Here is a 22,185-nt window from a genome sequence, read left to right as displayed (position 1 = left end):
ACCATCAATAATTCAACTTTTGAGGAATATAACACTGAGACACAAGAGGCTGACCAATAAATATTCTGCTATTCTTTGGGAAATAGGGACCTAACTGCATAAAAATAGTGATATCACTTGATTCAAGTCTTACTTCAGCTATATCTGCATGACATCATAAAGATGATTGATCGATTCAGTGGGAGAAGTAAATCAGCCAGCCCATTTTTTTTTTATCTGTAGGTAAATCGACTTATAGCATATTTATTTTTTCCCTTATTTTACTGTTGGAACACAGCTAGTCAGTGGCTTGATATTCATCATCCTCATTCCTCAAAACATGCATTAATCATGCTTTAACCTCAATTCTTTTGGCAGCATGAACTTGGGCTAATCACTTAAACTCTCTAGGATTCAGTTTCTTCATCTTAAAATTAGGCAGTTGGATTAAACTGAGGTCAACATTTTTTTTTTCCGAAAAGGAACATACAGTCTCTGTTGCAACTGTGTCATTTTTTTTTTTTCCAGAATGTAAAAAATATATTGGATGCAAGTAACATTTCCAGGCCATTACTTACTAAGTTTTTTTCTTTTTTTTTTTTTTTTTATAAATTTTATTGTTATATTCCCCATACAATTGCAGCCCCCCATTCTGACCCCAATCCCTCCCCTCCCGCCCCCGCCCCCCTAAAAGTGTCTCTGGTTCATAGTTTTTTGTTGATTTTGATTTTCACTTTCTTATAGTTATTCATTTTTCTGGTCCATTATTTAAGTTTTCTAGATTCCTGCTATGAGTGAGACCATCCGGTATTTTTCTTTTTCTTTTTGGCTTATTTCGCTGAGCATGATCCCTTCCAGCGCCATCCATGTGCAACTGTGTCATTTTAATGAAAAAAGGAACCACAGACAGTATATAAACACATGAGCATTTCTGTTTTCCAATAAAATATCACCTATAAAAACATGCAAGCAGCAGAACAGATTTATCTCTGTGCTCTCTTGTTAAGCTCTCTCAGGTCTTTTTCAAAGCTATGATTTTATATGTTACATACATATAAGGCATCTGAACACCACAAGAGCAAATGAATTCATCAAGTCTCTCAATGACCTAGAACTAAAGGAGCATAGACACACCCCATCACAGAATAATTTCTCTGAAAAAAATCAAGTAGGCCTCAGTAAACCCAGCTGATTAATAGACTAACAGAGTTCTCTCAATTCTGGTCAGTCAGCACATATTTTACTAATAGCCCAGGATATACAAACACTATGAAATCCAGGTTAAGTCTCCAAGTTGCCTCTGGATAAGGGGAGAATATGCATATCATCTTGCAAGAATGATAGTATTTTCTTGCTTGTATCATGAAACGCTCCAGCTTTTTGTATTTTTTAAAATTTGAGCAGACAGACACTAGTTCCTAATTTTTTAATGTTTATTGAATGAGTGAACAAAATGTTCCTATCATGTACAATTGTGCACTCACACACATACACAGAGGTTCATCACTCATCACAACACCTGCAGGTCATATGCATTCAAATAGCTATGCGATTCTGTTTCTTTCCACTCTGAGACTCCCAACTATTCACCTGCATGAATTCTAATTTCTCTTCTTCTGAACACTGTGTGGGCTTAATCACATTCTGTCCAGTACTGCTGCTTAATGGTTCAGTGTGGGCACTGCTTTATCTTGCCAAATAGATAGTCAGCTCCAACAGAGAAAGAGCCATATCTTATATTTATTTTATGTTCCCCTTCATGTTCAGTGGAATCTTTGCATTAACTGCTGGCAGAGATTTTACTTCAAATGAGACAGACCCTCCCAGAGCCAAAACATTCCAATTGCGATTCCCTGTTCTTGGGCCTCCACTCATCACTATCAGTCAACATTTATTTACTGATCTGTTAGTTCACAGAAAGATCCCTATTATTAGGGGAAAGGTGCAAAGGTAATAGACGGGGAGGAAGGAAGAAAATAAAAATATAACATGATTTTTGTTCTCAAAAAGCTTATCTATTTCCCACGCAAAGCAAAGAAGCTAGTTAAACAACAACAGCAAAATGCTAAATGTCCTCTGAGTATTATTATGAACAATACAGGAATTCAATAAACAATTCAGGGGAAATTCAACAAGAGATTAGCTTTAGAAAAAAAACAAGCACTATAGTATATTTTCTTTAGTATTAAGATAGCTGTGCAGGAAAAAAAATTGTATCTACCTACTAACACTAACTCTGAGATAAAATTATATTTTTTACAAGAAAAAAACACTAATTCGGGCACTATAGTAAGCTCATATACTATCACTACTTCTAAAAACACAACATTATCTTTCTAGGTAAAGAAACAGCTTGAAAGAAATTAAGTTTCTTGTCTGTAGATGCAGAGCTAGTATTTCATTGGAACATGTTTGATTCTAAATCATGAATTCGTCACACTACAACATATTCATTTATCAAACATTTGGAACATTTACTGTGAGCAAGTATTATGCTAAAGATATAAAACATGATTTTTGGGCTTCCCAGGTGGCGCAGCGGTTGAGTGCTGGGCTACAAAGCTGCCCGCAGCCTCTGTAGCAAGTTCGATCCGGGCCGCTGGCAAGGGTCCCACATGGCACACAGACCTCTCCTGCCACCCGCTGCTCCCTTCAGCAGTGTACTTCTTCTTCAGTCTGCCTGTTCTGCTCCCTGCTCTGGCCCTGGTGAATTCTCTCACTCTCCCGCACTTCTGACTGTACCCAGTGCTTGTATAAATAAATAAAAATAAATCTTTAAAAAAAAGATATAAAACATGATTTCTTCCTTTTAGTGTCTCATAGTCTGGAAGAGAGACAGTTACATAAAGAGACCATTCCAACAAAATTCAATGAATCCAAAAATAGATGTTGTGGATTATGTATTGGTAAGAGACCTAATCCATTCCTGCGAAATCCTAAAAGGCTTCCTGAAGGAGTAGAATTCTTCATTGAGTCTAAAGGAATAAAATAAACAAAAATAGCTTACATTTGTGTAGTTACTAGGCAGGTACCATTATTAGTCCTGATTTACAGATAAGACAGTTGAAGCACAGAGAGGTGAGAAACTTGCCCAAGCTTAAATAATATATAAGTGATTGAGCCAAGATAGCAACATATTCCCTTTTAATCACTATAGTATATTACTTATGAGAAAGAGTTATCCAGGAAAGTGGATTGCAGAGGAGCATTTTTTTGCAACAGCAAATTTCAGAGTAAGGCACAAGGCAAGAAATTGTACTGTATGGGACTATATAAGAAAAACAGTATGACTGGAGCAGAAAATAGAAATAGAGTTCAGAAAATTATAGATCAATCATGAAAGGTCTTGTGTAACATGCTAAGGATCTTAGAATGTTTCCTATTAGCTATAAAGGGATAAATTAAGGTTATCCTTCAGGATATATTAATAAACAGTTATGCCAGATGTTTGGAGGTGAATGTGAGATTTATCGCTAGAGGGGAGGGGGTTCATAGGAAACAGACTTTTTCTAATTACTATAAATAATAACATATATTGGTTTAACATCCTAACAAGTTTGAAGTGTAAAGTACAGTAACGATACAGTTTTAATAGGCAGTGAGAAATGAGAATTTGAACCTGGGTAATGAGAGTGAGATAGAGAACTAGAAGATAACTGAGGATTAGATGGAAAAAAGATAACTTGATGACATACTGGATGTACCTACCTCACTGCCCATAAGACTTTCCATTTTTAACTAATTTGTTCAGAAAAAGAAAAAGCATAAACATATGCATTTTTCATTTTGGAAATGGCTACACTTGAGAACATAAAAAATTAATAAGACAAGTTTCCCATCTAGAGAGCCGATAGTCTGGAGTGGGCATCAAGAACAAGGACAAGTGCAAGAATGGTGCCATGCCTGGGGGATCCAAGGTAGGAGTGATTAACCCTCACTGGGTGAGATCAGAGAAAGGTTGAGGGAGGAGATACACCAAATTGAATCTAAAGAAACTAACAGATACTTTCCAGTGGGTTAGCTATTACTTGAGCTTGCCTCTCTAGTGTAGAGGGGCAAGAGTAGAGCAGAACAAATAGCTTCAATTAATTATGTAGAGAAGGTGGGGGCAGGGGTAAATATGTATACCACTAAGGGCATCAAAACTTGAGGAATTTTATTAGCTGCTACTTATTCCACTAAAAGACCTAAAGCACAGGAAGAAAACTGGGGTCACAGAAGGATAAATGCAGGTACAAGGTAGAGATATGCAATAAAATTATAAGCAGGACTATGATTTTATATTGCTCTCTATGGCCACATCATCACACTTCATGTAGCCCCACCTTGAAGCACAGAGTTTTTGCTCATATCCTGGGAGAAGTATATAAGTCTATTAGTTCTACCCAACCCCTGGCATTTCTAATAATTACAGAATGCCATCTTGAGATTCACAGTTAGGGGTCAATGCATGAGGCAATTCCTACTACTCTTCCAAAGAATTTTAAATCACACCATAATAACTTATGTTTAGAAGCATCACAGCTTCAGTCACAAACATCAATCTTAATGAACAAAAATATCTTTTTTGACAAATGTTTATAGACATTATTTTTTTCTAACTACAATGCCCAGTGCTTAAAGGACTATATTACTTGTGAATATAACTCTCAGACTTGCAAAAGAATACCTTGTTTAACTTGTTTAATATGTATCATCTATGCAAACAATTTCAAAATCGCAAACATTTTCCTGGAAATGACTATTTATTTCCTTCTAAAGTTAAATTTCTACTGCTGTCCTTGGCAATCAAATAAGGAAAAGGGTAATTCAGTTACTGAAATTGATCAAGACTTTCAAGATCACGATACATACTGTCTTCAACACAGTAGCACAGCTCATAAATTTTCTTTGATTTTGCATAATCTCAATATTCCTTGTAGGGAGGGTTAAAAGCAATTTTCCTCAAGAAAAATAAAATAATTTAATGAAAAAGTTTGACAGTCATTTGAATTAAATGTACACATTAATCATGAAATTGTACAGAATAATTAGAGTGCCATTTCTCCATTTATTATGCTGGAAACTTATAGTGAGAATGATTAAAACATTAACAAGCAGATCAGAGACAATACAGAGGTGTGTTGAGTAACTTTAGCATGATTTAGTAAAGATTACATCTCCCAGGATAAAATAGTAGGTTCTCATTATATGCAGTGACTTACTTGCAATTGGAAACCAAAAGCTATTTTTCTCTTGCTATCAGGCATCCCCACTCCAATCTCCTCATCCGGAAGTACCAAAATCTCTGATTACATGCCACACTGAAGACAGATGGTTACAGAGCATTCACATATTCAATACCTGCAATAAAATTAACTGGAGTTATGACATCAGAAGACACTAAGCTAATGGCTGAGGTGAGTCCTGCCTTTTCATATACAAATGCATGTTTATCCAACCCAATATATTTCTCAGTTGCCTAGAGAGAAAATAAAATGCCTGAAGTTTCACTAGAAAAGATAATTCAACCTGAACCTGTTGGAGTAGTTTATAAGGATATGCAATGCTTACATCTTATGGGCTAGGCAGTGATCAAGATGAAATGAGACAAAAGAGTTAGATAAAACTGGGGTAGAGGGGAAGGGAATGGTTCTATGCTGTAGAAGCCTCAGTTTCACTGTGGGTGAGCTTCTCCCTCTTCCCGAATCTTCCTTATTTCCTTACAGTGCACTTCTGGAAAGCATTTCTCATAAAACCTCCTACATGCAATTTTTCATCTCAGAATCTATTTCCTAGCAACCTAATCTAAGATTCAAGTCAATAATTATGTAAGGCAAATACAAAAACACATAGTAATTTTGCTGACTCCATCAGTAATTGGTCTTTGTATCAATGACTTGACTTTCTATTACAGATATCAATCTATTAATTGGGGCAGAGAAAACTTACTCCACCCATGATTTGATGTAAGAATCTTTAAAGTTTAATTGATCTAAAACTAGAGAGCATTATATGTTGATCCACTTACCCAAATACTACAGCACACTGCTAAAAGTAAAGTAATTAACATGGGCATCCTGTTGATTCCCATTTTTCCCTAGAATTCCCGGGAGACTCTTCAAAACAAACGAGTGGCTTAATATGTGTTCAAACCACAAGTTTAGTAAATCTGTACTTCTCATTTGCCAGAAGAAAAATAATTATAAAAAATAATCTTGGGCCTTCCTGGTGGCACAAGAGGTTAAGTCTCAGCTCTATGAAGCTATCTACAGCCACTGTAGCACGAGTTTGATCCTCAGCCAGGGAGATAACTCACATATGGAGCAGGCAGACCTCTCCTGTCTCACCCGCTGCTCCCCTCAGCAGTGTATTTAGTCAATCCACCTATTCTGTTCCCCACTATGTTCTGGTGAATCCTCGTATTCCCTGCACCTCTAGCCTGTACCCCAGTTCTTGTATGTATAAATAAATAAATCTTTAAAAAAAATACTTTCTCCCAAACTTTCTTGCATGATAGTTTATGAGATAGTATTAATGACCCAGGCTGATAATAACATATGAACAAATGTGAACAATACTAAATATACCAAAAAGTTATGTATTTATAAAGATTAACAAATCATTAACAAAGATTTCCTTTTCAGAAAGCAAAAAAAAAAAAAATCCACTTTTTCCCTTCTAATTTTAAATAAAGAAATTTTAAGGATAAAGTTTTTGGCAAGATAAACACCAGTATCTCAGAGAGTCTTGAAACAACTCTTAAAAAGCACAAGGCAACTAGCATAGGCTTGGAGTGGTAAGAGCAACAGATAAGAGAATCAGAGAATGTCAAATTCAGAAAGAACTTTCAAGCATACTTAAGCCAACTGTCTTTTTGAAGTCTGAGTCCTTTCTATAAACCAGTTAAGTGTTACTTAAGCCAACCTACTGACCAATCAAGAGTTCACAGCTACCCAGACAGTCAATTCTCTCTTAGAACATTAGAAAGCTTTTCTTTATATTGAACTAAAACATGTGGTTAGTTGATAAAGAGACATGTTTTAGTTCAAACACCACCTTTTCTATGGAATGAACCATTAAAAATAAAATTACAGAGTTATGTAAACTAGTTGCAAATCAATAAAACTCAAAAGGTAAATTAAAAATAGCAGATATCCTCATTGAGGTTTTTTCATTTATACCTCATGATCTTTCACTTATGGTCTTCAATTAATGGTTCTAGTCTTATCACAATCATAGTTAATATCCAATTTAACAGTTCTCTAAAAGAGGGGAATTCACTTACAAAAATTATACTGCCAGGCATGGCACAAACTAAGAAGAGTCAAGCAGAACTTCCCTCTCCATTCTAGATACTACACCTTTATTCTTGCAGCCCAAGACCGCACTCATTGTTTTCATGGTTAAGTCACACATATTGATTCAAACTGAGCTTTATGATGAGTAAGTCTTTTAAAATTTTAATGATTATTTTACTACTCAATTTTCATAAAATAATTATCCCACTATTTGCTAGTCTCAGTTCCAAAGTATATGGATGGGCCATCAGTCAGCAAATTAGAAGACCAGCACTCCAGGTTATCCAACAGACTTCCAAATAACAACTGAGAAAAGAAATGTTTAAGGAAGGCAGGTCCAAAGCTTTACAAATTCAATGCTTGGTCAATATTGAATGACCAGAAAAGGACATAATAGGATCCCACCACATACACCTTTCTGGTCACCTTCACTGAGTTGCATTTAATAGTTTGTTCTAATCTTTAACACAGGACTATTGTAAGAAAAAACCATAAGAAACGCATGACTGCATTATTAAATTGTAAAACTGAGGATATGGTCCATTTTGCTATTCAGAGGTCCTTTCAGTGCTAGAAAAGGTTTTGTTTTCTCTGAGAAATGTGATGTTTCTACATTTCTAATAATGGAAATTATCAAAATGGTTTCACACATTTTTTAAAAAAATTTAGAGAAAGGTCATTTGATATGTAAACAAATAGCAAAAACATTTATGTTTCCCACTTCTTTAATAACTGAGAGCAATACAGATAGTTCTAATTGGGCCTTATTAAATGCTTGCTGCTAATTAAGTTCAAGATCATTATTCAGTTGCCTCTGCATATCCTCTTACCAAATAATCACTCCAAATAATTGATTTGCCCCAAATACAAAGGTTCCAAGACTGGATGGACCACAGAACTTTCTGCAGAACCTGTTTTAGAAATTTTCAGTTTTAAACAAATTCCCGTGTAATTGGGATGCTAGTTAACCACAGAACACACTCTGAGAACACTCCTCCAGAAACCATTTTTTGATCATTTGAATTAATTCTCTCACTCATCCTTGGGCCCTCTGCTGTTTTGCTAGGTCCCTTTTAAAACTTAGTGAAGAAAGGTAAGTAGAGTACTCCCACTAAGGGTCCTAGTAAAGCAGAGTAGATGAAAGAATTATTCCCCTCCTCTTACACAGCACACCACATTCACTCTAACATACCCTTGTGCTGATAGGCCTGCTCACAAAAGCAGTGCTTCACTTTGACTGTCAGATTGAGGTCAGCTACTTATTTTGAATCTCCTGAGGAATGAAAGCTTAAAATGTATTAAACTGGGTCCAATTCACAATGAAATGAAACTGTGAATAGTATTGTATGAAACTTTTCCCGCGAATGAAACAGAATCATTTTTTAAAAATATCACTTATTTCACTTTTAAAATAGTTTTCCCTGTAATACAAAAATCTGGCAGTCTGCTTGAGTAAAATTATTCCTCCACAAAGTAAGATTTTTGTCATTTTTTTAAATTTATGAAGATTTTTAATTCAAACAATACCACTTTCACAATAACTACAGACAAGCAGCCTGTTGTCATAATGGACTCAGGGAATAGAGTTATAAACAATCAAAATATTATAGGCAAGAGTAAAACTTTATGTTGCTCTCCATCTTACCATTTCATAGATAGATAAATTATTCTTGACACAGAAACTGATGTTATACCATAAAGTTCTCTACCTAGACCATCTATATGATTTAGCAAAAGAAACATTTAAAAACTAAAAGTGACCATTTCCAATATGTCAACTGAAAACTCACAATAAATGTCTACAAAAAACGTTCAAGTACTCATTCAGGTTTCCAAGATCAAGTTTCTAAGAGTCACTGCTTCTCAACTACTACTTCCCTACAATATTACAGCCCTACACACTCTGACATGTCTAAATTGATTCTTATAAAAAGCATTATCAAATGAATAAACTGATAAATTCAAAGTGGAAATTCTTTCGATTCAAAGGCAATCAAGCTAAGACCAATTGGAGAATGATCCACTCTCCTATGCTATTTGCATTTTCTATCTGGTATGTTTTTAATTTTATAAATTTCATGCTGTCTCCAAGGTTACCAGCTCCTAATCATAATGAGCACCTGGTCTATACAGAGGACTTAATATTTCCTGATGAACTATATATACTAAATAATTAATAGCCTCTGTGTCACTTTTGCAGTGACTAATTTAAGTTCTTGACCTCTACGCACAGATTTTCTTTTTTTATTATTAAATATATTTATTTAAATATATATATTTACATCATTGTTCATTTTTGTCTAATGTTTGATTTTTCTTCTCAGATGTAGTCCCCATAAAATTCCCACGAAGTCAACCAAGAACCGTCACCATAGTCTCTTGTCTAAGCACAGATTTTCAAAGTGTCCTCTGACTTACTTTTCTTTCTTTTTGAATTTTTTAATATAATATGGACTTTAGGATACTTGAGATTTACCAACATATTGCAGTCTATTTCTCTGGCAATCAATGTCTGTGCCCATCAGTAAGCATACTTCTGAACCTAGATAAGATATATTTTAATTAAAAAAAACACTATTTTGTACATAGTTATTAAATGTAAGCTAAAATCACTTGACAAACTAGGTAAATATTGGCAATAACTCATTCACCAAACTCAATCCTGGAGGAAATATACAAACATCAAAAATCCCTTAGTGACTCACCGTGCTTAGGTTTCCTAAAATACCTTATTTCAAAGAAAATTAAAATGGCAGTTGGTCTTTGGAACATTTTCCACATAAAACCATGTGGGTTATAATTAAAATTATAGACTTTATTAGATTTCCTAGGTTCATATTCTGACTCAACCACTCACTAGTTATGTGACCTTGGATGATTATGTCTGTTTCTTCATCTATAATAGAAGGTAGTTCAAGGATTATTTTAACAGGTAAAATCATTTATATTAGTTAATGAGCAGAGTAGTCTCTGACACATATTAAATCACTTTTCAGTGTTTGTTAAAGATCAATCAATTTTGTCCCATGTAGCAACTACATTTTCCAAGAAAATCCTTTTTTTTTTCATAATAATATTTGTTCACCCTTCCACGAAGCAAGATAATTCTGGCTTTAAATTTCCTTGTGCGCAGTACTCAAATAGTATCTGATCAGTTAGTTCCTTGTTTCTGAAAGTTCTATTATCTTGTTAATAATAATAGCACTTTGACCATATTGGGAATTTTCAGGTCAGCTCATTTAAACTACTATAAGGATCCTATGAAAATTGGTTTTCTCATTACAGATGAGCAAAGTCAAGGGTCAAGAAGTGAGATGATCTGCTCAGGTTCACACAGTTAATAAGCAGCAGAGGTGAATTTTGGGCCAATTGGTGGTGTCTCCAAAGCCATGTTCTGAGTCAGTGTATTACCATAAAGTGCTACATAAAGAGATGATCTCACAACTTGTGAAAGTTGTCCCATCCAAACATCCTTAACATGTTCCTGGAAGCCCAGTAATGTAAGTAAAATTTAAATCCATCAGTGCCTGTGACTGGGTTCCTCTACTTCCCTGGACACCACAGGCTTGTGTGTTATTGATTCCTACAGATTATTGAGGTTCACTGGTAGAAGTCAGGACCATATCTGCAATGGACTCTAGGTGGTGCCTGGAACCACGTCAAAAAAGACTTTTTGCATCATTGCCCATACACTTCTGTAAAATGCTGGCACAAGAGTATTTAGTCTCAGGTGTTTTTCTGAGCAACTGAATAGATCTGGGAAGTGAGCATTATCCCATCCTATTAGCCTAATGATTGGTTATTTTTAATGTAATTATCTCAGTGATGAATGTCCTATTATTAATGGGAAATACTGACTAGTTTTAGATTGCCCTTTTTTAATTGTGACGCTCCAATAAAATGTCTCCACTCACTTGGCTTGGCTAATTACTAATGAGGCAAGTCTGGTTTTATGAATTCCTGATACATACCAGTTACTATAAAATCCTGATGTCAGCCTATGGATCTGATCCTGATCTCCTCTTATGGATTCCAGAAGTACCTTCCTTTAGAGCCTAGAAATGAATCATTTCTAATAGTTATAAAATAAACAGAAGTCACTGCTGCTTCCTTCTCTGAAATTGTTTCTTGGTATCAACTGACTTAGGAAATTTTGCCCTTCACCACTCCATATAAGGGGCTAAAATAACATTCTTTTTCTCTGAATTTCATTGGTCACTGGCTACCATTGCCCACTATACCTTGGTGGTGGTTGTGGTATGACAGGCATCTGAGGAGGTATTATCACAATAAAAAAATATTGTGAATATTATTATCACAATAAAAAAAGCAATATTATCACAATAAAAAAAAATTTAAAAAGCAACCAGTGAAGTCTTGCAGGGATGCTGATAAGAAGGCATTATACAGAAAATATAAAGTCAACATAACCAAAGAGAAATATAATTTAAATCACTAAGACACTACAATGTTTGGAGATGGTGTGTGTGTGTGTGTCTGTTTCTGCTGTGTACACATATGTTCAAGTATATGAACTATTTGTTGTTTGGTTTCGTTGTTTTCAACTACTTTTATTTTATGGTGAAATTTTGTGTGATTCTCAAGTGGAGATAGTATCTACTACCAAAAGAGTATTTAGCATAGTGTTAGGGCACTTGATTGTCTTCATGTCTGGGGGATTCTATTGGCATTTGGTGGGTATGAGCTAGAGATGTGTGTCCACAACAAAGCATTGCTCAACCAAAATGCCAATACAGCTTGTCCAACATTAAGAAGTACTTAAAGGAAATCACTCAGATATAATAAATGATCCAGGTAGATTTAGCCAACATTTGTTGAGAACCTGATGCCCCAAGTAGACAAAAGAAGTACATAGGGACTATTATAGACAAGTTCCTAAACAAATAATGTTTCTGTTTTGTGTGCTACTGTCTTATCTATACACAGATGTAAACTCTTATTAATATTATTGGGAAAATAGATATGACCCAATTCTTTTTGACATGACCTTTTTTTTTTTATTGTTTCAACGTATATTGGTATAAAACACTACATGATTTAGGGATACAGGGTCATACTTTTGGAGGTATATGTTGCCACATCACCGAAAGATTCATAATTCTCCCCAGAGTTCACTGGGCTGCCTACCCTCTTCTTACCTCATTCCTCCTCCTCTCCCTCTAGTAGCCTCAATTCCTCAATCAGATTTCTAAGGTTTCTAGGTTTTTTCTTTCGTTTTGTTTCTTTATATTTCACATATTAGTGAAATCATCTAGTATTTGTCTTTCTCCTTCTGATTTGTAGCATTTCTTTTGGTTTATTTGGCGTTTCTTTGTCTCATGAAATTTTGTTGGCCCATTTATTTAAGTGATATTTATAATTAGCCAATATACTGTGCACCTGCTAGGTGCATGTTAGGAGCAAGGAATATAAAGCTTTGCTGTCAGCCTGGAGATTGGGAATGTGAAAGAAAAACGATAACCAGCAATTCAAGCGCTCACATTACTTATGAGCATTGAACTGACTGTACTTGCCATACCTGAGAGTGTATCTAAATAACTGAACTGAAGGACTTTCAGACAGGGCAGGTGACTTGATCACTAAGCAACGTCATTAACTGGCAATCCCAGGGTATCCAACAAATTTCCAGTCAGTAATTATGGGAGTGCGGAAGACCAGGTAACTACAGAAAGGTTTAATAAGGACTTCACAGACATTACACTTCAAGAGCCTTGCAGAAAGGGATAACATACATAATTTATTCTTGTCTTACGACTTAAAATTTGTAACTACAGCTTTTCACATTATTTCGGGATCCTTAGGGGGGGCGTTATAAAAACATGATTGAGAAGTTACTAAAGTGTCCTATATATTACACTCTTGAATAGGGAAACTCCAGAACCTGAATCGTAGCTCTTCTGATATTGCTTAATCTACTTTTCCTAAACTTGGTCCGTTTTACCCTACAAGTGGTTTTAACGTTTTCCAAACACCCTTTTAAACGTGTTCCCCACCACGCTGGTTAAAAAGAATGAACAAATAAATGCCATAGGCACATTTGGAAAGTGGTGTCAGGAAATTCCCTACTTCAAAGATAATGGAAACCTTTCACTTCAAAAGCTTCCAAAAACACACAGCTCTGCTTGGTGATCTCTTCGGGACATAACTCCTGTGTGTTTTGAAACCTTGACCAGGGTAAAAACACTTGCTGATATTTCTTGGGTTTATTTCCAAATTGTGAGTTTTCTGTAAATACACTAAACCACTTTACCAGACAAAGGCGGGGCGCTGTGGTGAAATGGTGGGACCTCGCGCCTCTCCGTCTCCGTCTCCGGAAAAGCTTCCTCAGCCGGTGACGCAGGATCACGTCAGGGCATCCTGAGAGCCGGCGGCGGGAATTGTGGGAAATGTAGTTTGGCGACTCCGCCCTCCTCGCCATTCCTGTAATGGCTGCTTCCTGAAAGGTAATGTACGAGCTCGTCTGCAGAGAATAATAAGATTGCAACAGTGTATAGGTAACACAGGAGGGAAGTTTGCACCTTACCGGGTCAAAAGAGGGATTGTTTTTCAAATCTTTGTGTCGAGTCCCGCAATGAACTCGTGTTTCAGTTCTGTTTATTTTTAGCTTTTCCTGAGTGGACGAATTGACCAACTTTAAGAGGAGTGCCTCTGCTTGGGCAAACTGTTCCTCTACTTATTACTCCTTCTTCTGCCGTAGTGAACTTCCCCTTTCTGCACGAACTATAGCTGCTCTTTAAAATAATGATACTAGTAGTAATAATAATAATGACTAGTTTTTTGTATCCTCTCCCCCTCTGATAATAGGCGCTGTCACGTGGAAGCTCTTAGTTTCAGCATCCGGAGCCTGGGGAAGGGAGTATTTCAAGTCAGAATTTTACTTCACGCGTTTGTCTGGTAAGTCTTAGCTAGTTCCCCACAAGTTCACACACGTAAGTGTTGTGTGACTTTTGCCTTATGTGTCTGGATTTCCTGAATGGAAGAGTCAGAGAACTGTAATTTTTACTGACTAGAATATGTGAAGTTATCCAGTGACTATTTTGTACGTTTGCTATGCATTCTTAGTTATGTTGTAATGTTCAGCTGCTCTTTGGTTCATTCATGCTGTGTTGGCATTATAAAGCTGGGGGGTGGGAAGAATGTGGTAAAAGAGCTGTAGCCCAGGAATTAGCTGAAAGTTGAGTGGACTGTTATTTCTCCTATCTTAATCTTGTCATTTGAAAAGGGAAGGAGTGTTAATGGTTCCTTTTTGTTTCTTGTTTAATTTCTAGAAACCACCAGCCCTCAAGATCTAGACACCTCAAGATCCCAACATCATGACCTCAGTTTCAACACAGTTGTTCTTAGTCATCATTTCGCTGCTTTTGGTGCTGCCTGTTGTTGAAGCAGTAGAAGCTGGAGATGCAATTGCTCTCTTGTTGGGTGTGGTTCTGAGCATTACAGGCATTTGTGCTTGTTTGGGTGTATATGCACGGAAAAGAAATGGACAGATGTGACTTCGAAGAGCTCTCTGAATCAAACCTTATCCTGAAGACCTTTGTGCAGTTAAGGTTAAAAATGTGCTTTGGTGTCTAAACATTCCCAAGAAATAGTAAATAGGATAATTTCCCTATAAATGGGAACAAATTGATAGGTGTTTAATGGGGGAAAAAATGGTTTCTTCACAACAAATAATGCATTGAAAAATGCTGCCTATAATTTGCATCAGTTCGAAGAGGGTCAAAGATGTAAGAGTACTAAAATCTGCATTAGTAATATTTCATAGTTTCGGAATTCTCAAGGCACATGAAATAAGAAGGAAACTCTTGCCCAGAATCCTAAGAAATTGCCAGTGTTTGCTTACAATCACTGCCTCCTGCATTGTTAAGGGACCTTTTCTTCATATTTTTAGTAGATTATTGTTTAGCTGTCTTCCACATTATTACTGTACTTAAATAATCAAATGCAGTCAAAAACTAGAACATTTCTTTGGGGGAAAAGTTCAGAGAAATTATTCAATATATCTAACATTAAAATGGAGAAAAGACTTATGTAAAAAAAAAATCTTTATATTGACATTGAAATGGAGAGGATTCAATGTTGAAAAAAAAACAACTAACCTTTGTATTAATTGAATAACATCCCATAGTGAAAAGTACTATATTAAATATAAACCCATTATGTTGTAAATTAATGTGTGGTGTCCATTTCTGTCTATTTCAGGCTGCTTTTGTCTTTGTGTGGAGTTTTATATAAGCTAAGTGGAGAAGGGCAAGATGCCTTACCTTAAATGTTCACATTAGCTTGTAGAGACACAGTCAGTGAAAATAAAAAATAGGCAACATTTAAGTGGGAGAAGTCCCTAGAAAAAAAAATCCGCAGATACAAAAGGGAAATGTAATGGCCTGTACACCAGCCAGATGATATGTAGTCTTCCTATTCTTGCTACTTGAACTGTCCTCAATCCAGCAGTATCACATGGATTGGCTTACTAGAAATGCAGAATTTCAGAACCCACCTAGGCCTATCAGATCAGAATTTACTTTTGTTTCAAGAGCCCAGAATAATTTGCATGCACATGAAAGTTTAAGAAAACTACTCCAGGGCCTCCCCGGTGGTGCAAGGGGTTGAGCGCAGCACTGTGGGGCTTTCTGTGACTCTGAGGCACAGGTTCGATTCCTGGCCAGCCAGGGAAGATGCCCACATGGCACAGCAGACCTGCCTTTCGCCACTGCTCCCCTCAGCGGTGTTTTCAGTTGTCTGCCTATTCTGCTCCCTGTTCTGTCTCTGGTGAATTCTCTCACCCCTCCGTGCCTCTGGCCTGTACCCCAGTTCTTGTTTGGATAAATAAATCTTAAAAAGAAAAAGGAAAACTACTCAAGGTTGTTAGAACCAAAGAATCATGCCAAGTACCTGATAAAACTTTCAGATTCCCAGGTCCCTCCCCTGGTTGTATTGTAAGTAATTGTGGGTTGGAGCCTATGTTTAACAAGCTCCTAATGATTCTTTAGATTCTATAAAAGCAGATAGCATAGAATAGTTTGGGTAAATAAAGACGTTGGATCTTACTGGAGCAAGTAAAGTTTTTCTAAATCTATAGCTTTTTAGGTGATACTGGGAGTCTTAATTTTAAATCAGAAAACAGGTATGCATTTCTCCAGGTGTGCGTGGACCTGGCATGTGTAAGGGATTTCATAGAGGATACAAAGAATAAAGGGCAGCCATGTTAGAAAGGACATTATAGAACCTAGATGTTTATGTCATACTTATTTTGTTTTTTGCATCAGAGAAAGCATTTACGTTTTTGTTCAGATAAACTGGAAATTATATACTATGTAGATTAAAAAAGGATGCCGATTGAAAGCGAGTTGTCTTATCTCTTATAAATAAGCCTATTGATAGTGATGTGGAAAGGCTGCTGCTGCTGCTTTGTATGTGTGAACTTTTCCATTGGCATTGGGAGAAATCAAACCTAACATACGTTTTAAACCACAGTGCATTAGTCATTTAGTCACCTCCAGGTACTATTTTTAAAATGTTCAAAATAAGACTATAGGCAAACATTCCTTAATGAATGTGTATCTCCAGAAGTGCCTAAAAGAAGTTAAAAAACTGCCATTTTCTTATTTTTCCCTTACAGGTAGAGAATTATCTTGGGGTGACATTCAGCAATTTTGAATGGCTATAATGAGGAAATTCTAAAAATAACCTCATTTTATTCATCCATCTAAGTTGGATTATATGGTTTTAGCTAAGAAAAACTCATTGAGTAGCTCTTTTGGGGGACCACCAGCTTCTTTAAGAAGCTGATGAAAGAATCTGATCCTTTTCCTAGAAAAATGCAACTGCATGCTATTTTTTTATATTAATTTTAAGGAATTCACAGAACTGAAGCTCATGCAGGAATCCCAAATACCAAGTGTCTGTTCTTGTATTTGCTCATTTTTTTGTTTTGTGAGGGTTTTTCCCATTATGGAATTCCTTCTGCTTTTAATGATAACACTCCACTTAGAGTGGGAATAATAGGATTGAAAAATATCTCCCAGGGCAGGGTAGATGTCTTACAAATTTGTAGCTGTCTTACAAATTCTCTGTACATTTGTTAGCTTGCTTTGAGTCCAGTCAAAAAGGCAGAAGACTAATAGTTGAAATTAACAAAAATCACAAATTTACAGTTGTCACCACTACTCAAATTTTTATTTTCTGTAATTTTATGGTAACTAGACTATTCTGCCAAAAATCTACATATTTCCCGCATCATTTCTTTCTGGCTGCTTTCAAGATTGTTTTCCTTGCCTTAGTTTGCAGAATTTTGAGTATGATGTGTCTTGGCATGAGCATCTTTGGGCTTTACTGTGCTCGGGGTTTTCTTAGCTTTTTGAACTAAGCTAAAACACAGAGGATTATGTCTTTATAATGTAGGAAATTTTCAGCCATTATTTTTCAAAATACTCTTTTCAGCCCTATCCTTTTTCTCTTTTCCTTCTGGGACTCTAGTAACTCAAATGTTAGCTCTTCTATTATAGTCTCATTTGTCCCTAGGGTCTATTTTTTTTTTTTTTTCAGTCTTTTTTGCTGTTGTTCAGATTGGACAACTTCTAGAATTCTAGCCTCCCAAGTTCATTGATTAAATTGTATATTTTAGTTCTAAATTTTCCATTTGTTTTTTCTTTGTAGCTTCTCTTTCTTTGCTGAGTTTTCTATTTCTTTACTGAGACTTTCTATTTTTTTCATTTGTCTCAAGTATATAATTGTTCATCAAAGCAATTTTATGATGACTGTTTCAAAATCCTTGTCAGATAATTCTGACATCTGTGGCATTTTAGTATCAGCATCTGTTAATTGTTTTTTCTCATTCAAATTAAAATCTTCCTGGCTCTGGGTATGAGGAGTGATTTTCCATGGTACCTAAACATTTAGGTATTATTAAAATGAATTTGAATCTTATTTAAAATCTTGTGTCTTAGCAGGCCTTCTCTGATACTTTTCTATTAGGTGAAAATAGGATTCCTCCTTAGTAGTACCAGATAGGTGTTGAAATTCAGGGGGTACCTTATTACTGCTCCCCATGTCCATCACTGACACTAAGCATAGGGCACCCTAATGTTACTGGGTGAGAGTGGAAGTCCAGATGCACTACTTAGTCTCCTCCACTGGCCCAAGGCTATATCTGAGCCTTTGACTTTTCTTGGTTGCTGATTTCTCCAGTACTGTTGTACTAGTTACTAGTTGAATTCCTAATATATTCAACCTGGGACTTTTCTAAGTTACAAGACCAAAAATTAGAAACAATGCCTCAGATAATTTAAGGCGATGCAAGGAATTTTGTTCTGCCTCTTCGGGAAAATAGCATATCTAGTTCACAGTCCATCAGGCAAAATACTCTGGCAAATCTCATTAGAAGTCACAAAGATATAAGCAACATAAAACTAGTTTACTATTTATTTCCCATGGTGGGGCGTGGAGAGGAAGCCCATGTTTTGATTTACTATGATAGAATTTTTACTCTCACATGAAAATGGGATCAAATCAATAAATATGTATATATAGTAGCATATTTTAATTTTTAGTAAATATTTTTCTAAATCTTTTTGGTAATTAAATAATACATATCTAACATCAAAATGCAAATGGCAGAAGATCTGAGAAATATCTGTCTGCCACAAAAAACTAAAATGTGGTTTCATTTCTCATTGATTTGTAGTATCAGAGTTGTAATACCCTTCTCACACGTACCTCCACTGAATCCATTATATGGGGGTGATTAAACTTGAAAATACTAGTGTACTTTATAGTCTAAAATGAAATTAGGAATTTTATATACAAGAGGGTTAATTATTTTAAAAGGCTAATCATGCAGCACTTTGTTAAACATTGGGACTATAAATACCATATTCTCAATATTAATCAAGATAATTATGCTCTGGATAAATGTGTGTAAATCTCTTAAAAGAATTCAGGAGCAGGCATGATCACCAAGACCAGAATCTATACCATATTCTGTTTCAGATGATTTGTCAGAATGCTTTTATTTTGCCTCCAAAAATACCAGAGCATTTTGAGACCAACACTTTTATGGGCCCTGTGATGACATATGCTCACTTTCACTTGTTTAATCACCACTTTCATTGTACATCATTAAAATGTACTGATCATCAATTCAGAAAAAAATTAATTGTACTAATCATCACCAATGTAGAAAAAAAATAATCAACTACCAGGCAACTGACCTTGAGCCAACAATTTAACCCCCACAATTTTTTCATCTGTAAAATTATTTGTCAGTCATCTCTAAAAGTCTTCAAAGTGATAAAATTTTGTGGCTTCATTAGAAGTTTTCCTAATTTCAAAAATAATAAGCTCTAATGTGTAGAATATATTGTAATTACCCATTTTCAGTCAGCAGCATGAGGATATGATTTCCTCTTCGAACTCCTTAGTGAAAACTATAGTAATGATTTCGTACATTTTTGGATTTTAATTCAGTGAAATGGGGGCAGCTCATTTTCTTTATTGAACAAGTATGATTAGGGATTGTCTCAAGAAGAAAGAATAAAAACAAACAATAACCCCGTCACTCCCACACACAGCAAATGACCCACACACTAATTGATATCGGCCTAGCAATATCCAGGAACAAGCAAACCTTGCAGTGTTCAGATGCTCAGTCTTTTCTGACACTACCAGTGAGACTTCATTAATAGACACCATCTTTCCAGTGGCCCAGACAGTCACTTAAAAGGATGCATGGAAACTTCCTCTCCCTTACACGTGACATCCAATTATCTCTAAGTCCTTTGGAATCTCCCTCCAAATGATCCCTAAGATCCACCCACTTCTATCTACCCCAACTTTCCTACCCTAACTCAGACTATCATATGGTAGATGAGAGTCACCCCTAACTGGTCTTCTGAGCTCCCATCTTACCCCTCCACAATTTTTTCTAACTATAAACATTATGGTGACCTTCTTAAAACACAAATGTAGCCCTGTTACATCTCAGTTCAAAACTTTTTTTTTTTTTTTAAGTCTGCCTCCAGTTTTCCCCATCATAATTACTCCTCATCCTCTGGTAAGCCACAGTCACTGAGTAATTTTGCCAGTTTGGACTGCATACTGCTGAGATCACCAGCATATTCTAATAGTGGCACAAATAAGGGAGATTTAATGCTTTCTCCTTATAGTAAACATTTTTTGATTTATTAATCCTTCACTTTTTTTATTTATTTTTTTAAATAAGTTTTATTTTTATATTCCCCTACAATTGCAATCCCCTTATTTTGACCCCAATCCCTCCCCTCCCCAGCCCCCATCCCCCATAGAGTGTCTCTGGTTCATAGTTTTTTGTTGATTTTGATTTTCACTTTCTTATAGTTATTCATTTTCCTGGTCCCTTATTTAAGTTTTCTAGATTCCTGCTATGAGTGAGACCATCCGGTATTTTTCTTTTTCTTTCTGGCTTATTTCGCTAAGCATGATCCCTTCCAGCGCCATCCATGTTGCCGCAAATTGCATGTGTTTATCTTTTTTGAATGCTGAGTAATATTCCATGGTGTATATGTACCACATCTTCTTGATCCAGTCATCTATTTATGGGCATTTGGGTTGTTTCCAAAGCTTAGCTATTGTAAATAGTGCTGCTATAAACATAGGTGTGCAGGTGCTCTTTGGAATTGATGTTTCTGTGTCCTTTGGGTAAATACCTAGGAGTGGAATTGCTGGATCATATGGAAGCTCTATGTTTAGTAGATCCAGAAATCTCCACACAGCTCTCCGTAGTGGTTAGACCAGTTTGCACTCCCACCAACAGTGCAGGAGAGTTCCTTTTTCTCCACATCCTCGCCAACATTTGTTGTTGCTACATTTGTTGTTGCTAAAACAACATTTGTTGTTTTAATATGTGCCATTCTCACTGGTGTAAGATGGTATCTCATGGTAGTTTTGATTTGCATTTTCCTGATTACAAATGATGTTGAACAGTTCAAAACTTTTTAATGAATTCCCCGTTTCATGAATTCCTTAGCAAAAAAAGATAGCATTGTTGGATCTGCCCATATTTCCTTCCCTATTTCTCCAATGTCATCTAAGACCATGGCCCTCAACCTACCTCACACTTGAGCTTTCAGCCATATTAAGCTTTTTACTTCGTAGAAAGTATCACATGTTCCTTCCTTTCCCTCAAGAAGTTGGAAATTCATATTTAAATGTCATCCAGTGAAAAATATCCATTGCTAAGTAATCACAAGACATTTTCCTACATATTGTAGTTGATACATTATGTTACCAGAAGTGATGTCAAAGTCCACATTTCATCGAGAAGTCTTTATCAGAAAAAATTTTAAAAGAGAAAAAAGATACAAGGAGCCACTCCATGATTGCACTTTGTCTTATTATTGGGTCTTTCACTCAAGCACTATGATTATCCTCTTCTGAAGAAATCAACTTAGTATCCAGATACGACTAAAAGTACAAATATAAAATAGTCCTCATAGGAGAATATGAATTAATTTCATTGATGCTGCTATTGTTCAACATATATTTAATATTCATATTTAGCTTGAGACATGTTCCATCAAACACCTAGAATGAAAGGAATCTTCATCATTGAGTAATGGCTTTTAGAATGAACCAGAAGTAATTCAGAACTGAGTCCTGGGTGTGAACAAGTTAAGTGACAAGAAATAGAAAGATCAACCATTTGGTTAACTAATTCTCAAATTGAGTGAGCACTTTATTTTTTTTTTTTAAAGATTTATTTATTTATACAAGCACTAGGTACAGTCAGAAGCGCGGGAGGGTGAGAGAATTCACCAGAGCCAGAGAGGGGAGCAGAGCAGGCAGAAGGACTGAAGTACACTGCTGAGGGGAGCAGCGGGCCGCAGGAGAGGTCTGCGCGCCATGTGGGACCCTCCTCCGATAGCCGCCGGGG

The 22,185-nt window shown here is 36.0% G+C and overlaps 1 protein-coding gene across 1 annotated transcript; it reads left to right on the top strand.

Annotated features, from left to right (window-relative positions):
• Positions 1-14,593: 14,593 nt before the first annotated feature.
• On the top strand, positions 14,594-14,773 carry SMIM30 (small integral membrane protein 30; the record flags this gene model as incomplete). Its single annotated transcript, XM_084230945.1, has 1 exon — positions 14,594-14,773. The coding sequence occupies one exon, from the start codon at positions 14,594-14,596 to the stop codon at positions 14,771-14,773; it is 180 nt and encodes a 59-aa protein (XP_084087071.1).
• Positions 14,774-22,185: the final 7,412 nt, after the last annotated feature.

Source organism: Talpa europaea (assembly GCF_964194135.1).
Source record: "Talpa europaea genome assembly, chromosome: 3".
NCBI classification, from domain to species: domain Eukaryota; kingdom Metazoa; phylum Chordata; class Mammalia; order Eulipotyphla; family Talpidae; genus Talpa; species Talpa europaea.
The sequence above is the reverse complement of the archived record's forward strand: the minus strand, read 5'-3'. Positions and strand labels throughout refer to the sequence as shown.